Source organism: Scyliorhinus canicula, chromosome 18 (genome assembly GCF_902713615.1).
Source record: "Scyliorhinus canicula chromosome 18, sScyCan1.1, whole genome shotgun sequence".
Classification (NCBI taxonomy): domain Eukaryota; kingdom Metazoa; phylum Chordata; class Chondrichthyes; order Carcharhiniformes; family Scyliorhinidae; genus Scyliorhinus; species Scyliorhinus canicula.
Genome location: NC_052163.1, coordinates 38,625,135 through 38,646,248, shown reverse-complemented (window position 1 = coordinate 38,646,248; position 21,114 = coordinate 38,625,135). Strand labels below are relative to the sequence as shown.

General features: G+C 47.6%; 1 protein-coding gene across 4 annotated transcripts in view; it reads left to right on the top strand.

Moving 5' to 3' along the window:
- uts2r2 (urotensin-2 receptor 2) overlaps positions 1–21,114 on the top strand; it is a 185,938-nt gene that overhangs the window by 100,158 nt on the left and 64,666 nt on the right. For all 4 annotated transcript variants that reach the window (XM_038777112.1, XM_038777115.1, XM_038777111.1 and 1 more), the window contains one exon: positions 3,560–3,602. In XM_038777112.1, the coding sequence (XP_038633040.1) occupies positions 3,560–3,602 (43 nt within the window). The remainder of the gene's footprint in view (positions 1–3,559; positions 3,603–21,114) is intronic.

The window sequence follows — 21,114 nt, the reverse complement described above, 5'->3', positions numbered from 1 at the left end:
CCACTGGGCGGCAACAGCCGAGCGAGTAAGGGGATGGATCCAGGAGCCAGAAGCTGAGTGGGTGCGTGCGGAGGAGGCCTCCTGCATGGGGAACCTCCCTCCGGGCCCTCGCCACGGCAGCACTCCCATCCCCACCCAAAAAACACTCCACCAGCCCAGTGGTGACAGCCACCCTCCAATCCTGGAACCAACTGCGGCAGCAATTTGGCCTGTACAAAATGTCGGACGAGGCTCCCATCTGCAACAACCATAGGTTCAAACCAGCACTGAACAACGCCACCTTCAAAAGGTGGAGGCAGGACGGGGGGACACTGACAGTCAGGGACCTGTGCACGGACGACAGGATCGCAACACTGGACGAACTGACAGAGAAATTTCAGCTAGCTGGGGGGAACGAGCTACGATACCTGCAGCTCAAAAACTTCCTACGAAAGGAGACAAGGACGTACCCACAACCGCCACGACAGACACTATTGGAAGACCTACTGGACGCAAGTATCCTAGAGAAAGGGAACTGTAGTGACATGTATGACCGACTGGTAGACAGGGACGACACCGTACTGGACGCAACAAGAAGGAAATGGGAGGACGACCTGGGGATGGAGATAGGGTGGGGACTCTGGAGCGAAGCACTGCATAGGGTCAACTCCACCTCCACGTGCGCAAGGCTCAGCCTGACGCAACTAAAAGTGGTACATAGAGCCCACTTAACGAGAAACCGTATGAGTAGGTTCTTCCCGGAGGTGGAGGACAAATGTGAGCGGTGCCAGAGAGGCCCGGCCAACCACGCCCACATGTTCTGGTCTTGCCCCAGACTTGTGGAGTACTGGACAGCCTTCTTCGAGGCTATGTCCAAAGTGGTGGGGGTGAGGGTGGAGCCATGCCCGATAGTGGCGGTCTTCGGGGTTTCAGACCAGCCAGATCTATTCCTGGGGAGGAGGGCGGACGCCCTTGCCTTTGCCTCCCTGATTGCCCGCCGTAGAATCCTGTTTGGCTGGCGGTCAGCAGCACCACCCAGAGCTGCAGACTGGCTGTCCGACCTCTCGGAATCTCTCCAAATGGAGAAAATCAAATTCGCCATCCGAGGGTCGGACGACGGCTTCCACAGAACGTGGGAGCCATTCATGCAACTGTTCCGGGACCTGTTTGTGGCCAACGTACATGAGGAAGAATAGTCGGGTGGCCAAGAACCAGGGGAAAATGGGCGGGAATCGGGGGAAGGTAGCCGGGGGGAGGGGGGGGGGGGCTACGGGCTCGGTATGGGGGTTTGATGGCAAGCCAAGGCCCAAAACCAAACTATAAATAAATGCCTATAAACATGTGCCTCGGCCATATTGGGGAATGTAAAATATGTATGCTGGCTAAAGGGGGCGGCCACAATTATTGTTATGAAGATGCTTACCTGTAAATATTCATGTAAAAAAATTTTGTGTTTTCCTTTTTTTTTTTTCTTTTCTCTCTCTCTAATAACTTGTAATTTGTCATATATAAAATATGAAAACTCAATAAAAAAACATTTATAAAAAAACACTGCAATGAAGTTACAGTGAAAATACTCTAGTCGCCACACTCCAGCGCCTGTTCGGGTGCACTGAGGGAGAATCCAGAATATCCAATTCTCCTAACCAGCATGTCTTCCGGGACTTGTGGGAGGAAACTGGAGCACCCAGAGGAAATCCATGCAGATATGGGGGAGAATGTGCAGACTCCACACAGACAGTGATCCAAATTGAACTCGGGTTCCTGGCGCTGTGAAGCAACGGTGCTAATCACTGTGCTACTGTTGTTTGGGCTTCTGGGGTACCGTAGTCATGGTACTTGTATTCCAGAGACCCAGGGTAATGCCCAGGTCATAAAACCCAACACTTAACTTATGTTCTTTTAGGGAGAGAAATGAGCAGTCCCTAACTGGTCTCGACTATATGGCGTGGCGAAATTTTTAACTGTCCTTCGAAGTGGCCTCCCAAGTCAATTAGTTGTGTAAAAACTCACTGCCACCTTTTCTGGGCAATACATGAGGTAAAGATGTCATCATATCATCACATAACGTTGAAGAAAATAGCCAATATGAGAGCGAGAGAGAGTGAGGAAATGTGCTGGGACAAGTGATGGAGATGAGACTTGACAGGAAGGAGAAGAGGAAATCCAAGACCAGATGGAAGGTAGTGGTGGTCAGAGACTTAAACGCTGTGGATTTGGATGAGGAATGGGGAACTGACAGGAGGAGATGGAGCAGGCTGATTAGCCAACATTGTTGCAACCCCCAAGTAATATGGGAGAAGCCGAAAGAAGAAAATCATCATGTTGCAAAAACTCTGCTGAATGATTTATTGATTGGAATAGCCGGGGAGGGTGTGGTCTTGCGAAATAAAACAGCCTCCAAGTAACTCCAGAACTTTTTATAAAATACTTCTGAATGGAATTTGACTTGGAAAGTGGTGTTAAACAATCAGCATAGTATCGACCATTTGATATATGTAGCAATACGATTCCATTGACCAAGGCACATTTTCCCTATTTCTGTCTCTATCCATTGGTATGAATGTATTGTTCCTCCTGACTTTTTATTCAGTGCACTAACTTCGCACTGCAGTGAGTCACATGGTTAGCACAGACCAATGAATTCTGACAATCACATTCCAGAAAAAAGCCCATAAAACCTCAACTAAAGGCTTCAGTAAATTAAAGCAACTGTAGCCAGATAAATGTGGTAACAAAAGTCATTAAAATATTCGCCAGTGGTCCCTGGATGTCGCAGTGACCCACTTTACGAACAAGCTAAGCCATAGGTGCCGGCCGTCAGAATTGATATAATTCCAACTACTTTAAATTTTGACCATGAGTTACATTCTATGAAATAACTAATGTAAAATGTAAGACCAGCTGGATATTTAGAAGTGAAAACCGGACAGTTTATCTCATCTGGGGGTTCAAATGAATTTTAAAAGTGATTTCAATTCTGCTCTTGTGATTTTTGACCTCATCCAAATAAGATTGCTGCCTGCGACAAACTCTTTGTGGCCTTGAAATTGTGTGGGACAAATTCACTGGTGCAATTTTGGCAATGCACAACTCGCATCCATGCCAATCAGATGCTGCTAGTCTGCAATCCAGATAATGGGAATGTGGTCACGTCTTGGCTGAGGCAAGCACATCTCGTCTACGAGTTCATTTCAAAGCAGTGAAACCAGGATGGAATCCCAGTGGAACCAAATTCTTAACTGCCTAGCAAAACCCTTTGTTTCCGCCCTCTCACCCCAGGACTTGCAGAGGTTTTTTTTACACTGATCTTGTGTTTTGTTTAATTGTTTAATAGGTCTGTTTTATGAGGGAATATTTTCAGTTTTGATATTTTCTACTGCAAGTTTATTATGAATGGGTCTGTAGGTTGTCAAAGAAACATGAGCCTTTACTAGTATTAAGTGCTGACATTGACTCAGTTGCTTATGAATGAACAAAATGAACTGAAGTAAGTCTGTCAATAAAAAAATATATCCAGCTGGCACTCCCCTGGTTTAAGAGTATTTTGTGGACTCAAAACCTATTTTTTTATTCACAGTATAGCAAAGAAAGGGCTGTCCTTGGGAGGATCAGATGGTGGGGTAAGTCATCCAATTTTATTACTTTCCACACTTAAGTAACCAAGTAGAAACGGCATCCCTCTGTATGCTGAGGTGTTCTGTAATTTCTATCTGGATGTAAAACTCACGGTTGTTCTTTATTCCAGAGTCTGCGTATACACACACACACACACATACATCCCAGATACATGACACACCACACTCACATACACGCACTCACACACACACATACATTCACATTCTCACAGCCACACACAGGATTCTGGTCAACTATTTTCACGGGGCTGATGGGAGATAACTGAAGTTGGCCATCTGCAAACTGGTCGGGAACAGGGGTGGTAGGGCTGAAACCATTTTTTAAATGCAAAAATGTGAAAATATGGCCAAAAAGTACTGAGCAGAAATAACATTTTAGTAACATTTCGGGGCAGCACGGTAGCATGGTGGTTAGCATAAATGCTTCACAGCTCCAGGGTCCCAGGTTCGATTCCCGGCTGGGTCACTGTCTGTGTGGAGTCTGCACGTCCTCCCCGTGTGTGCGTGGGTTTCCTCCGGGTGCTCCGGTTTCCTCCCACAGTCCAAAGATGTGCGGGTTAGGTGGATTGGCCATGCTAAATTGCCCGTAGTGTCCTAAAAAGTAAGGTTGGGGGGGGGGGGTTGTTGGGTTACGGGTATAGGGTGGATACGTGGGATTGAGGAGGGTGATAATTGCTCGGCACAACATCGAGGGCCGAAGGGCCTGTTCTGTGCTGTACTGTTCTATGTTCTATGTAACCAGCCAATCCAGGTCCCGCTCTCCTTTTGCTTCTGCCACTTTGAACGTGAAGGCTCTCTCTTTTTCTTAAAACACCATGCTCCGATGGCAGCACACTTCCCTGGTGTCCTGCCTCCAATCCTCCGCATTTCCCTGCCGCTAACTGTGCAGCTTACACCTTCACGGCACGTTGGTGTCTGGAGTGAATTCTGACCTGGAATTCACCTTGCACTGAGTATTCCAAATTTTAAATGGTCACAACAATTTATACTACAGGACAAAAGAGTTTGTTGGTTGGCAAGTTGACCCTAATTGGCTGAGGCATTGCCAGGGAGAAAGCAAAGGGGTTCGGCTAGATCCAAACTCCTGGGTAATTCAAAAAGGCGAAGGGCTTGAGCATGTCCCTCTAGTCTGCAGGCAACAGGGTGCGTATGAATGTATGTTGTTTCTAGCAAGAGTAAATGAGCCACGTTACAAGCTCGACTGATTGTCTTAAATTGGTTGTTAGTACAGCTATTAGCACAACCAGGATTGGTCCACAAGTGAAGCCCAATCACCAGAATCGCACCTCACAGAAGACATTTTGTTTTGGGTTTTGCACATATGGGCAGGTTGAGGAAAAAAGACATTGGGCGGAATTTTCCGCAAGGCCCGCGCCGTCGTGAAACCTGGAGAGGTTCACGGCGGCGTCGGAAGCCTCTCCCGGCCCCCTATTCTCCCCTACCCGGGGGGATAGGCGGGCCGTACGGGGAAACTCGGCGGCCGGGCCTTGTCCCTGGCTTCAAGGCCCGGCGCGCCAAGAATGACGCCGCGGCGGAGCCTAATGACGTCAGCCGCGCATGCGCGGGTTGGACAGCTCAAACCCGCGCATGCGCGGTTGCCGTCTTTCCCCTCAGCCGCCCCGCAAGACGTGGCGGCTTGATCTTGCGGGGCGGCGGAGGGGAAAGAGTGCACCGATCGCGGGCCCGTCCCCTCCCGAGCACAGTCGTGGTGCTCGATCCCTGATCCGCCCCCCACAGGCCCCACACTTACCTGCCGCGTCATGTTCACAACGGCAGCGACCAGGTGTGGTTGCCGCCGTCGTGAACAGGTCGGGAACGGCAGGCCGCTCGGCCCATCTGGGTCGGAGAATCACGGCGGCCCACGTTTCCGGACATGCCATTTTGTGGGGGGTGGGAGAATAGCGGGAGGTGCGGGAGCGGACCTCCCGCTATTCTCCCACTCATCGTGTTTGCAGAGAATCGTGGCCATTTGCTTTCTCCTAGAATGGGTCCCAAACATGTGTTGTCCAGCAGTGGTATCAGACTGGTACTGTGCTACACTGTTGCCCTGTTGACTACAATGGATGGCAAAGACTGATGGGGCTCTGGGTTTTTCTCTTTCTCTTCCATGACTTCTAGCCTCTGCTTCCAATGCTGACTTTCAACCTCCTGACAATTCTCAAGCATCACGGTCGTCTCAGCTTTTCATTCCGCTCAGTGTTAACTCCAGCTGACTTCCCATTGCTGTCCCATGCTTTCCGGGATGTGTCGACAGCATTCTTGCTATTGATCATGACCATTGTGACCTTCATCACTGGATGAGTGTATTAGCCCTGATTGAAACCCAACTTGTAGCTGACAACTCTTTCTCTCTATACTGATGACTCTCATTCTCAAATCCCACATTATTTATTTCCCCATTACTCTGCCAGTTTTAAAAACCTCTCTCTCTTATCCCATTCTGCCTCTCATTTAAAGTTCGCCTTGCCTCCTGTTCCCATTGTAACTTCCTTGTTGGGATCACTTCCCTTTTTACTGAACCTCCATGTGCTATGGCATTGTCATTGATTTCGATCTAAATTCGCCTTGAGGTCTCTCTCTCCTCTGACCTCTCTGTACAGAATTCTCATTTGTCCATACCCTTCAGATTAATTCCCCTAACTACACCCTATACTCTTCACCTTGTCATCTCCAGCAGTTTTGTGCCAGCTACCCTCTTCAAGGGAGTGAAGATGAGGGCAATACTGGAGAAATAATGAGTATGGCAGAGAACAAATGAGGACACGAGCGTCAAAGGTCTTGTTGAATAAATCTGTGAGTCCAGGAGTATCGTTGTGAGCAGAGTGTCAAAGTTAAGAGTTTGAAAATGCAGTTGTAAGTGAGTCGGGAGAGATTTTTTTTCCCGGGGTGGGACCAAGAAGAAGTGAATTTGTAAAGAGTGGAGGTCTGGGTGCTGAGAGCAGATGGAGATCTCAGAGATGGTCTTGCAGTGACTGAACAATGCCTGCAGAGAGGTCATACACAAAGGCAGTGTCGAGGCAGTGGCTACGAAAATAGAACATATATAGAGATTTATTTTGCCTGGTGAGGGTGCTGAAAATATTATGAATGGGAGTAAATTACAGATATTAGGTAATAATGCACAAATTGAGTTAGGTGTGGGATATTTGATTTATTTTATTTTCCACCCTAACCATTTCCCAATTCAGTCATGGTGCAAGATAGTTTCCCTGAGAATGAAAATCAGACCAAAATACGTTAGAAGTCTATTTGTAAAATTTGTAATAGAATCCCTGCAGTGTAGTAGGAGGCCATTCGGCCCATCGAGTCTGCACTAACCCTCTGAAAGAGAACCCTGCCCACGCCCACTCCCCGCCCTATCCCATTTAACCTTCACGTCCCTGGACACTATGGGGCAATTTTATCATGGCCAATCCAACAAACCTGCACATCTTTTGACTGTGAGAGGAAACCAGAGCAGTACAAACTTAATCAGCCAATAGAACATAAAACATACAGTGCAGAAGGAGGCCATTCGGCCCATCGAATGTGCACCGACCCACTTAAGCCCTCACTTCCACCCTATCCCCATAAACCAATAACCCCTCCTAAACTTTTTGGACACTAAGGGCAATTTAGCATGGCCAATCCACCTAACCTGCACATCTTTGGACTGTGGGAGGAAACCGGAGCACCTGGAGGAAACCCACGCAGACACAGGGTGAATGTGCAGACTCCGCACAGACAATGACTCAGCAGGGAATCGAATCTGCGACTCTGGAGCTGTGAAGCCACAGTGCTAGCCATGTGTTCTACCGTGCTGCCTACTGAATAAAACTGATAGGTCTGACAAACTTGTTCAAATCTATATTACGATATATTTACCAGCTCTGGTGTTGATAGTGCCAATATTACCGTTGTTCAGATTTTTCAAAAGTTTGAAATTCTGCGAAGGGCTTGGTATGCGATCACATCTGGAGCATTGTGTACATTTTTGGCTCCACTATTTCAAAAGGGATACTGTCGGGAATTTTAAGATGGACGAGTGTGTGAGGTTGGATGAGGACGGCAGGTTAAATGGAGAAAAATTGTGAGTGCACCTGGAAAGCAGCTCTAACCTGCTAACTTCCAGGTTAGTCTAAGGGGAACAAGGCACGGACAGCCAAACCACGCCCAGGAGTCCGGTTGGCTTGTTAAATATTGGACTGAGGCTGGAAACACCGTCTTCAGCCTGCTTTTCAGTTTTATCAGTGGCCAACTAGGCATCCCAGCCACTGGGAAACCTGACAGCTTCAGCAAAGAGAGGTGAAGTGAAGGTACGTGTCCCCTCAGCTCTCTTTGTGGACCAGGAGGAGCTGGGGTGCTCCCCTTGGGATCAGACCTCCTCCCTGGGGATCAGGGACTGGCCCCACCTTGTGCTGCGGTCTTCACTGCAGTGCTCCCTGTGATGATGTGTGACCGCGGTGCCACTCTCAAGATCCCATCAATGAAACACTACCCCGGCAACAGAACAAGCCCATATATTGGCACTCCCCATCTGATAGAAAGCCAAGCCAAAGTAATACTCCACAGCATATGGGGAAACCCAGACTGCATTATGTCCTGTGGGATTCTGGAACCCCTGCCCCTCCACTTCCAATGCATTGGTTCGTTAAAATTCCCCAACAATGTCATTGCAGAGGTGTTCAGCAGAGGGCCACAATGAAGCACAATGATTGCACCTTTCCACTCTGTAGAGAAGACCATGTGAAATGATGAAACTGAAAGACCTAGAAAGGGATTGATAATGGGCATGTCTGTTGAAGAAGTGTTGATCAGTGGTATTCCTTTAAACAGCCCGGGTCTGGATTTCGAGAATCATGTCACTCGTGCCAAAATGTCTGTTTCTGTTTTAGATTTAAAAAAAAAATAATTTAGAGTACCCAATTCAGTTTTTCCAATTAAGGGCAATTTAACGTCGCCAATCCACCTACCCTGCACATCTTTGGGTTGTGGGGCAAAACCCATACAAACACAGGGAGAATGTGCAAACTCCACACGGACAGTGACCCAGAGCCGGGATTGAACCTGGGACCTCGGCGCCGTGAGGCAGCAGTGCTAACCACTAGGCCACCGGGCTGCCCTCTGTTTTAGATTTTAGCAGCTTATTTGATAGCAAAGTAAATGGCTGCAGCAATCCCCATGCACTCAGCAGCACACAGCTCTCCAAGCATTGAAACTCGCTATGAAATGGTGACCTGCAGTGGTGGTGCACCTCGGCCAGCGAGCCACTGAATTTGCTCAATCGCTCCACAGGATGTTTCGAATTTGTTTTTTTGCTGTGACATCAGTCATATCGCTTCACATGAGAATCCAGAAGATGGGAGAGGGTCGATAAATTGAAAACAGATACATGGTTCTGCTGTGATATAAATTCAAGATAAAGTAATATTAAAACAAATTGCCAATTACAATGAACTATCTGGAGCACTATTAGTGAGGCTGATTGAAAAGGAGTCCGAAAAGCTTTGAAAAGAGGACGTTGGACAAATGCTTCCATTTTAAAGGATGTGTGCCCATATTAAATTTTGCAAATGAAATTCAGATGTCTTGAAGGAAACACAAGGAACCAGTTGGAGGGAAAAGGAGAAATGGTTCTCTGTTGAAATAATTTTTCGACCTAGCGTCCGATTTCCCAATGGTGTAGTATAATTTCAGCAGGGCCATCAATCATGGATGTGATTTTTCCGAAAAATGACTGTCATTTTGGGAGGGAAGCACGGAGGAATTCCTGTCAGGTGGATAGGCGTGATCCAGATCGCAATCCACCCCCACTTTGTACAAACAATGATCCCTCACGTGAAACACGCCCTGCCTGAGTCCTCAGGCGTCTGATATGTCCGACTCGGGGCACAGCTGTTCACTCCTAACAAGGGGGAGCTGCATTTAAACGGTCCCTCAGCGCTCACTCTCAGTCAAGCCAGGAGATGGCAGCATGGAGGCCTGCCCCTCGATTTCTGGAGGGAGACCTGAACATCATGGGCGGCACGGTAGCACAGTGGGTAGCACTGTTGCTTCACAGCTCCAGGGTCCCAGGTTCGATTCTTGGCTGGGTCACTGTCTGTGTGGAGTCCGCACGTCCTCAGAACCTCCCGGCACATATCATCACAACCCCTCTCACAACATGCCATGTTATAGAGCCCCTCACCTGCCTGGCGTGCGGCTTGCACATCGCAAGGGCAGCGGGCAGAACAGGGTGGCACAACAACACCTGTGACACCATTAAGTCGGCCGGGGCCCTCTGGCTCCAGGCCCTCCACAAGACAATTGCTATAGGCATCAAAGGCCACAGGGCACAGAAGACAGCAGGCTGCTTCCACCTCTGATCTGCATCCCAAGGAGTTACCTGGATGTAGTACTAGATCATGGAAGGTTAAGAAGTTATATTCGCACTGAATGGCCACTGGTGAGGTCAATAATCGTAGTTAGGGAATGGATAATTGTCACATTAATTGTGCACCATTCAAACATGTCACACCCGAAACATGCAATGTCTCGGTTATTTAAAGCTTGACAACAAGGTGGATCTCTTCCCCCCCCTCCCCCCATCTGGCTGGACTCACATTCAGCTACAGGTCCCTCAAAGACGCCACCAGTGAGAGCCCATGAAACCCACAGTGACAGACAGCCTGGAATGTAATCCCCATCACTCACTGGACATAGTCATGCCCCTCCCACCCCACAGCATTACCACCCCCCCCTCCCCCCCCAATGCATTACCACCCCCCCTCCCACCCCACAGCATTACCACCCCCCCCCCCACCCCCATGCATTACCACCCCTTCCCCCAAACAGTGGTCCAAAATAAAGTGTCCCTGACGCACACTCAGGGGTATGAGGATTGGAGTCAGGGGGCTGTCAGCAGAAAGACAGGAGTCTGACTTATAACATAAGGACTAGGACCAGGAGTAGGCAGTTCAGTCTCTCGCGCCTGCTCTATCATTCGCTATCATTCAATGACTGATCTCATCTTGGCCTCATCGGCAACTTCTAGCCTGCTGTCCATAACCCTTCCTCTCACTGATATTAAAAATCGATTGTTTTAGCCTGCATGAGACCTACCAGGTTGGAACAATCAGTCTCCCTGTGAGTCGGTACCAAAGCTTTCCTCACAGTGAGTGGTCATCATCCTCCTGCCTCGAATAGTGACTGGCTGACCATGCCAACCAACATAGAACATAGAACATTACAGCGCAGTACAGGCCCTTCGTCCCTCGATGTTGCGCCGTCCTGTGAAATCCCTCTAAAGTCCCTCTACACTATTCCCTTATCGCCCTATGCCAATCCAATGACCATTTGAATGCGTTTAGTGTTGGCGAGTCCACTACTGTTGCAGGCAGGGCATTCCACGCCCTTACTACTCTCTGAGTAAAGAACCTACCTCTGACATCTGTCCTATATCTATCTCCCCTCAATTTAAAGCTATGTCCACTCGTGCTGAACATCACCATCCGAGGAAGAAGTCTCTCAATGTCCACCCTATCTAATCCTCTGATCATCTTGTATGCCTCAATTAAGTCACCTCTTAACCTTCTTCTCATAACGAAAACAGCCTCAAGTCCTTCAGCCTTTCCTCATATGATCTTCCCTCCATGCCAGGCAACATCCTTGTAAATCTCCTCTGTACCCTTTCCAATGCTTCCACATCCTTCCTATAATGTGGCGACCAGAACTGCACGCAATACTCCAAATGCGGCCGCACCAGAGTTTTGTACAACTGCAACATGACCTCATGGCTCCGAACCTCAATTCCTCAACCAATAAAAGCTAGGCCCATCACATTGGTGTGTTGTCGCATAGACCCTTGGAGGGAGAGAGGGGGAACAGGATGATCTGGAAAACGGGAACAGGGTGATCTGAGAAGGGAGAACAAGGTGATCGGAGAAGGGGGGAACTGAGTTTGGGGGAGGGGGCACAGGGTGATCGGGGGAGGGGAGAACTGGGTGATCAGGGAAGGGGTGTTGTGGGGGGGTGAAGCTGGTTGAGTTGACAGACACAGAGCCTCCTGTCATCTGACTCTGGAGGCAATGAGGGCCTCCCTGGTCCTCATGGCATGTCGGATCTTTGCCTCCGTCTGTCCTCTATCCTTCGGGTCCTCCTCGGGCTCGTCCTCCGCCTTCTCCTGTTCCTCTTCCTCAGACAAGACCGCCATATCCCTCCCCCTCCAGCATCTCACCCTGCTGCTGTGCTAAGTTTTAGTGGGCACAGCAGACCACCACAAAGCAGGGGACCCTCTGCGGGGTGTACTGCAGTGTACCACCAGAATGGTCCAGGCTGCAGAACTGCATTCTAGCAGCCAGATGCACCACTCAAGGACAGCACGGGTGGCAGCGTGGGTCTTATTGTAAAGGGACTGTGCCTTGGTCTGTAACCTCCGCACAGGCATCATCAGCAGTCACCTCAACGGGTATTTGTTGTCTCCCATGAGCCAACCCACTAGCCTGGGTGGTCTTCGAAGAGACCGGGGATGTCCAAGTGTCTCAAGGTGTAACTGTCATGCATAATTCCAAGACAGGGTGCACACATGTGCTTGATCCTGAGGCGGTGGTCACACACTATTTGGACATTCCGGGAGTGGCCTCCTCCCGATTAATAAATGGCACTCCCTGATGCCACGGTGCTCGCAGGGTGAAATGCAGGCCATCGATGGCCGCCTGGACCTGGAGCATCCTGATACTGTTGGCGAATCCTGCAGCCCGGGCATGTTGTTGGGTCTGGTCCAGGTCAAAGGTGATGTAGTCAGATTCCCAGGTATATGGAGCATCCGTGACCTCCTGGATGCACCTGTGAGGTGCCACACAGGTCCCCATTTGTACCCTGGAATGATCCCGTTGCATAGAAATTGAGAGCAGCCCTAACATTCACGGCCACCGGTAGTGGGTGTCTATCTCCTGCACAAGGTGCCATATCTAGGAGGACGTGACGCGAACGGCGGGCGGGCCCCTGTCGCTGTAGTGCAGGCTCCAGCCTGCATTGGCCTTGATGTAGTGACTGAATTTGTCTGCCTTGGCTGCGACTATCAGGACAACAGCCACCTTAGCTGGGTGAACCCCAAAATTTGTCTTTTATCTGGTAGCATATGGAGAAGGAGAGAAACCAACAGCCAGTCAGGTCATCCATCCGGGGACCTTCAGCCCCCCCCCCCCCCCCCCCCCCCCCCCCACCCACCCCACCCACAACCTCTTGACCTCCTGAACCTGGTAGCTGACCACCCATCACTGCGCCGGCGCACCTTTGGCCATGACGCAAGTTGCGGGTGGACGGAGGGATTTGGTGGTGTGGGGAGGGGGGGAGGGTGACTCCCGGGCTATCTGTATTCTGTATTCTACTTTAATCTTGCTAATGAGATGAAAATTAATGTTAATGAGGGATGATTTGATCACACCAGCTGGGGTGGGCTGAGAGAATGGCAAACTGGCGCATGGTGCAAAACCCATTTTTGGGTCCTCCCAAAATAGCGGGATTGGTGCCGGCCGCTACGCAGCCAAAGAATCAGCCCCCATGTCAGAAATGAACAGAAATTGGGACATGTTTACTTGACATTGTGCACCATTTACTTAACTGGGGTTTCCTGAACACTGCAGCTGTATCCCCCCTCCCCCAATCCAATGAATCCTATCTATCCTATCTGTTTTGACTTTTCTTGTTGGCCCTTAAGATTGTCAATCAACACAAAATTTATGTCGTAACCCGTGTGACTTCAATGGCATGTTTTTAAAAAAAAATTTGTGCCAGAAAATGTTGAATCATTGCAAATAAGAAGTAATTTTAAACAGTGGATTGAGTTCCACAGTATAAACAGCCTTTTTATTCTCCCCGAACACACCCTGGAAAAATCATCTTTACATCAGAACAACCTGTGCCTTGTGCTGGAAACAAGTTATTTTCTGAAAAAGATGTTTGTTCCGAATTCTGGTGTAAAAATGTCACAAGTCGACAAATAATTCATCTGTTTGAGGGTATTTCAAATAAACTTTCACAGGCAGTTCGGAAATAATTCAGATGTTCAAACATGTGAGTTCATCAAGGGACTGAATTAATCTCTGATTATTCTGTTGACTTTATCTTTTATGTATTGGATATAGCTATTTAATTATTTGTCTTGGGTGCTTTGCAGAGTGGTTACAAATACTTGTAAATTTAAGTATCACAGATAAAGAGGGCCATTGTCACAATCTTGGAGATTGTTGTCAAGTTCAAATCCTTAAAGATCTTTCAAGTCGCTCGGGTTTGGCTGTCTGATTGAAAGGTGGCGCACTGTTGAATGTTTTCTGCCTTATCCAGCTTTTTGACTTTAAGTGTTGTTGAAGAGGTCAGACACTATTCAGACCCCAGACATGATCAATGAACAAATAAAATTGTAGTCGATAATTTATTTTGAATTTATAGCTGAATCTTTTCTGGCCATTGCCTGGAAATTGGAAAATACTTTTTCCTGACATTGATATAACATATTTTGCAATTCATTTGTCCTCCCTCATTCTCCAATTAAAGTCAAAGCACTTCAAGCCTTCCTTTTTGTCATTCTTGTTTTACTACATTGCATGGGTCAGTTTCACGAGATTGAGTTTTGTTACATGATTACAGCACACAGTTCCTAATGTGATTGGAAGATGTTATGTCGTTAAAATAGTGAAAGATTAATAGTATAATTAAATATTTAATTACTGGAAAATATGCTTGTTTCATATCCATCAGTTCAGCCATACTTGTTTTATAAAACCTACAATCATGCCAAATTGAAAATTATTAGAACTGAATTTTCCTCTTTCTCTTCCCTCTCTTAATCAGTAATAGATGTAATTTAACACGCAAGAAACAGAGTCCAGTTTTGGGAGCGTGGTGTTTCTCGGCGCTGCAGGCTATCTAATGAGACTGTGCCTTATTTTGGCCTCGGTTGAGAACCCCCTGCCAAGTCCGCACTTACCTCATGATGACTTGTGGATCGGGGCGTCATTTTAAAATGGCGCCTCGATCTTTTGACCCCAACATCTGCTGCTCCAGTGTGGCCTCCGGACCCCTCCCCCCTCCCACTGTCCCAACCTACCTTTTGGGGGACCTCGAGCCCCCCCCTTACTCCACCTCTTAAGTGCACCCCCGGGCCCAATCCCTGGTACAGACAACTTGGCACCCGGGCATCTTGGCACTACCATGGTAACAATGCCTGGGTGGCAGTGCAAAGATGACCTGGTGCCAGCAGGAGTGTCAAGGTGTCACCTTGCCCAGAACCCGGCCACCTGGGGCTCTCTAATGTCCTTGCAAACTGCCCTCCTCCCAGGTGCACGTTTATGTCGGCCAGTGTTAAACGGCACCCTGGCAAGGTCTCCCAGGCAAGGCTGTGAGTTCCCTGGCCTCGGAAGAGACTGGCATAGACATATTTAAATGAGCCGAATAGCTCACTTAAATATTTAAATCTGGATCACGCTCAGCGAGAACGAGATCCAGATTGTGATGTCAGGCGAGAGGCGTTCTGAGCGTCAAAAATCTTGTGAGAGGCCTCTTGCGAGATTTAACGGCCTCATCACGTCATCGAGTTTGGCGCGATGAGGCTATTAGACCATGCCCATTGTCTGTGGTACAATGGCAGACACCTTCATCCAATGGTATCATTGTTCAGTTCATTTCCAGCTCCACTTCATTAAAGTAGAAAGGATTGTTTGTGGAATTGATTTATTTGTGTATGCATCACAGCAGACTCAGGGCAAATCATTGGCCATTTTAATGTGCAGAATTGGCAATTTAGACATTACCTTCTGATTAAGTTTCCCCAATTCTCTTCAGCATTGGTGCAGGTGGGAAATCCTTTTTCTGAAGATATTGAACAAAATTGAATATTTAAGCAATAACAAAACTGTTCAATTAACTTGGCTTTCCCCCCATTATTTAAGGGGCTTTAAACACATAAGTTCTAACTAATTTCAAACATTTACATGAAAGAGGGATTTTTAAAAAAACCATCTCCATGAGACAACTTAAGCAACCGGGTTTTATAAAGATCCGTGGGTATACCGTCCTTTTAATAAATATTTTAATTCTCCTCCTTTTTCACATTTTCATCCAAATTCACACCCACTAACAAACAATCAACGGTGACAAATACAATGTCCACCCCTGGCCAACAATTCCTCCCTCCCACCAACCCCCAAACAACCCTCAACATTTTAAATACAAATATCAAAGAAAAGGATTCAGGAATCCACCATCCACCCATACATAGTCATCAACAACATTCACAGTCCAACCACCTCCCCCCCACCCGATGTTCGATATCATCCAATCCTTGAAAGTACATCATAAATAGAGCCCGCTTCCAACCCCAGCCGATCTGGTATCCCGAATATGGCCTCCAGCTTCACATGTACCACCTTCAAATTATCCCTGAACACCTCCCATTTGAATGTGGTTTTTGCACCCCACCCCGGCAACGTTCACACACATCTTTTACCCCCTTAAAGAGTTGGCTCATCCTCACCTTTGTGAGGTGCCCCCTAAACACCACCTTCAGCTGTATCAGCCCCAACCTCGCGCACGAAGTTGAGGCACTTACCCTCCGGAGCACCACACACCACAACCCTTCCTCCGTGCCCTCTTCCAACTCCTCCTCCCACTTTGCCTTAATCCCATCCAGTGGTGCCTTCTCTTCTCCCAGAATCACCCCATAAATCGCCGACACCACCCTCTTCCCCATTCCCCCTGCCGTCAGCACCTGCTCCAACCACCAGTGTGGAGGCCAGCACCACCGGAAAGCTCGGTATCTCCTTCTTAGTGAAATCTTGGACTTGCATATACCTCAACATTTCCCCCTGCCCCAATCAACTTCAATCCCGCAAACCGGCCCCCTAGAAACAAATCCTTTAATACCCTGACTCCCTTCTCCTCCCATCTCCGAAAACTCAAATCCAACCTCCCTGGCTCAAATCTGTGATTCCCCTGAATCGGCATTTCCCTTGACCCTGCCTCCAGCCTAAAGTGCTTGCGCAACTTCCTCCATATTTTCAATGCCGCTACCACTACCTGAGTATTTTCCCAGGGCCATCGGGAGCAGCGCTGTTGCCAACATCCTCAGCTCCGACCCCCTACGCAGACACTCCTCAATTCTAACCCACTGGGAGTTCCCCCCAACCCCCCAACCTAGCTCCTCACCTTCTCCTCGTTCATCGCCCAGCAATAATATCGTAAATTTTGAAGACCCAGCCCCCCTGACTGCCGTCCTCTCTGCAACAGCACCTTCCTAATCTCAGCCACATTCTCCCCTCATATAAACGAGGTAATCATCTTTTCGACCTCCTGGAATAATGCCTTTGGCAGGAAGATCGGCAGGCACTGTAAAATAAACAAGAATCGCGGCAACACGTTCATTTTAATTGCCTGCAGGGTATGCCGTCTTGAATGAAACCATAACAACCCTATTCGTATTGTTAAAATGAGTCACTGCTGCCATCACTGTTCTTTTTAGGGGCTGCTCAACTGGCTTATAATGAAAAGTTGATGGTGCCACAAAAAGACATCAATACAGTAAACGGTGCCTTATTAGCATTCATTTATTTTCTGTGACCTCTTCCACAGGTGTGAGTGAGCCACTATAATTTTACCTGTCAGACCACAGTGCCACATACATCAAGGTACTCTAGTTTGAGGGCTATTATGCACACCCTGGTTTAGCTCACTCAGCTAAATTGCTGGCTTTTAAAGCAGACCAAGCAGGCCAGCAGCACGGTTCGATTCCCGTACCAGCCTCCCCGGACAGGTGCCGTAATGTGGCGACTAAGGGCTTTTCACAGTAACTTCATTGAAGCCTACTCGTGACAATAAGCGATTTTCATTTCATTTTCATAGGTGTTTTGTTTTTGCATGAGCAATGTGGCTTTATGCTTTGAATTATAACCGAGTGTAAGCATCTTGCATGCGATGACCAATCACACCTTAAGATCTGACTAGCATATCATCTGCTAACCTGTGAAATTGTGCCTTTACTGCCAGGGTGCGATACATGGTGGCTACAATATGAATCACCACATGGAGTGATCAGGCCTCCGCGCAGATTTTGTGTTAGATTCCTGAGTAAAGGTGGGACCAATACAACAATAACTCTACAGTCTCCGCTACCTTTGTTGTATTTTGATAGGGTGTGCTGAATCTGAGCTTTGGCTTCAGTGACTTTGTTGTAGATGTTGTGTGGCTTTTTATTTAGCCGTTCTTTAAAGCTTCTTAACTCAGGAACAATGCAGGAAGGATTTTTAAACTACATACTGTAGAGTTTTTACGATGAACTGTTCTGGGAATAGTTGACCGTTTATTTGATAAATCTGCCTCAATCTTTTTAATTCTTTGTGCAAACTAAAGCCACTTATAATATTTCCAAAGTAAATGATTGCATGGTTACTACACCAGATCCCTGTAAATCCAACTTAATCCCTTTTTAAAATTGCGCTTTGTAAAATATTGTTATACTTTGGTGTATTTGCTGAAATAACAATGGAGCGATACCACCTGACCTAATTGTTTTGCCGTTTTGAAACTGCTGAAAATAAAGAATTAACATTTGAACATTTTGATGTCACATTGAAAATGATGCTGCAGTCAGAGAATGCACTTAATTAAGGGAAATCACTCATGTGAACAGCTCCGCTCCATAACTTTAGGATACTCATTTTGAGGTATTCTATGAATATTTTTAAGGCAGAGCGAGATAGATTCTTGATTAACAAGGGGGTGAAATGTTGTCGGGGATAGGCAGGAATGAGGGATTGAGGTTACAATCAGATCAGCCTCGATCTTATGAATGGTGGAGCAGGCGCGAGGAGACAGCAAGTGTTCTTATGGTCTTGCAAGCTTCTGGTGCTGAATTCTGACCTTAACACACAAGTTTATAGCTGATGACATTTTAAAGTGTTTACCTAACTGTTGAGACCCACTCCGCGATAAAATAAAATGTCCTACGTAATGTATCAGCAATGCAAACAAATTGAACCAGGCTGCTTAATCCGATGGGTAACAAATTTAATTGTGCAACTTGAAACCCACTAGGAGGCTTTCAGTTAATTATCTTCCATAGCTGCAACAACCATAGGTTAACACCAGCAGTGACTGACGCCACCTTCAAAAGGTGGGGGCAGGACGGAGGGACACTGACAGTCAGGGACCTATACACGGACGGCAGGATCGCAACACTGGACGAACTGACAGAGAAATTTCGGCTAGCCAGGGGGAACGAGCTAAGGTATTTGCAGCTTAAAAACTTCCTACGAAAGGAGACAAGGACGCACTCACAACCGCCACGACAGACACTACTGGAAGAACTACTGGACGCAAGCATACTAGGCAAGGAAACTGTAGCAACATGTACGACCGACTGACTGAAAGGGCCGACACCGTACTGGACGTAACAAGAAAGAAATGGGAGGAGGACCTGGGGATTGAGATAGGGTGGGGACTCTGGAGCGAAGCACTGCATAGGGTCAACTCCACCGCCACATGTGCAAGGCTCAGCCTGACACAACTAAAAGTGGTACATAGAGCCCACTTAACAAGAAACCGTACGAGTAGGTTCTTCCCGGAGGTGGTGGACAGATGTGAACGGTGCCAAGGAGGCCCGGCCAACTACGCCCACATGTTCTGGTCTTGCCCCAGACTTGTGGAGTATTGGACATCCTTCTTTGAGGCAATGTCCAAAGTGATAGGGGTGAGGGTGGAGCAATGCCTGAAAGTGGCAGTCTTCGGGGTCTCGGACCAGCCAGATCTATTCCTGGGGAGGAGGGCGGACGCCCTTGCCTTTGCCTCCCTGATCGCCCGCCGTAGAATCCTGTTTGGCTGGCGGTCAGCAGCACCACCCAAAGCTGCAGACTGGCTGTCCAACCTTGGAATCTCTGCAAATGGAGAAAATCAAATTCGCCATCCGAGGATCAGACGACGGCTTCCACAGAACGTGGAATGTTCCACAGAATGTTCCTGGACCTGTTTGTGGCCAACGAACAAGAGGACGAATAGCCAGGTAGCCAAGAATCAGGGGAAGGTAGCCAAGGCATGAGAGGGAGAGATAGACTGGGAGGGAGGGAGGAGGGGGGGGACAGCTAAACCTGAGGAAAGAGAGGGAAACGGGAGCCGGAAGGAAGGCACAGGATACCAAAACGTGCATGACATCTCCAGGAGCGAGGAACGAGGAAAATAAAGACCGAGGACGGGAGGAGCAACAGAAGCGGAGGCGAGCGGGGGACGGCAGCGAGATCCGTCCGGGAGAAGCAGGCGACAACAGCACACAACACAGCCAAGTATCGCACATTGTAATTATCTCCCCGGCACCCACATGTATATTTGCCTCCCCAACCCCCCCCCCCCCCCCCCCACGCGCAAACAGTCACCTACTTACGTGGTGTAAATAATTGTGCCAGGTGTATAGAGCTGCCCCTGTCGAGCTGGTGTACAATACCCTACCAGTTATTCTATTTCATATTTTATTGTATTTTTTGTACTATGTACCATTTCCTTCTCCTTGGTATGTTGAGGTGTGCCCTTCTCTTCTAGATTTGTGTATATATATATGTTTCTTATTCTGTGTACATAACGGTAATTATACCTTGTTCAAAAACCCAATAAAAAACATTTATAAAAAAAAAAAAATTATCTTCCATAGATGACCTTTCAAAATAATTGCACTCAATCTATTGCTTGACTACTACACTCCTGAATAAACTGCTCCAATAAAGCAGCAAATATAAATAAAAAGGCTCGAACTTCAAAAGCAGGTTGATCCAACTCTTGAAAGAGCAGAATGACGATTGAGCAAGCTCTACCGAGAGTGGGCGATTTTGTTTTCACTGTTCATCCTCTGTGGGCACTGACTCATGCCATTTGCGTCAATAGGCTTTCACATTCGGGGCCGTTCAACAGCAACAACAGACTCATTTATATAACGACGCTAATGTAGCAGAATGTGCCAAGAGGATTCACAGAAGTGTAATCAGACAAACATATCAGTGGTGTATCTAGCAATGCAGCAGCCAGCACCAGCAATGGACCACAAACAATCATGAGATGAAAGACTGACCCATTGATTTTAATTAGTATTTACTGAGGGAAGAACACTGCTTCGTGTCTCAGCCTGGGGAACAATGAGCTAACTTTCAATAACTTAGTGTAGCGGACTGCCTGTCGGTTGAAGAATCAGCCTGATTTACATTCTTTTGTTGGAGGAAAGGAAGGATTGGCGGCCACCAGTTAGTAAGCATAACAAATTATAATAGTTTATTTACAAACGGTATTTACAGGGTCTTTCAGTGTTATCACTTTTAGCTCACTGATCCACTGCAGCTCTGCACCAAAATCCCTGCGCTCGATTCCCATTGGGTGATGGGGTCACATGATCCTCCCGCGTATGTCCTTAAAGGGGCCAGCTACTACATCCCTCCCCATATTATACAATACATGAAATAGTTATACCGTTAACAAAGCACCAATACTGAGAAACACTTCTTCTACACAG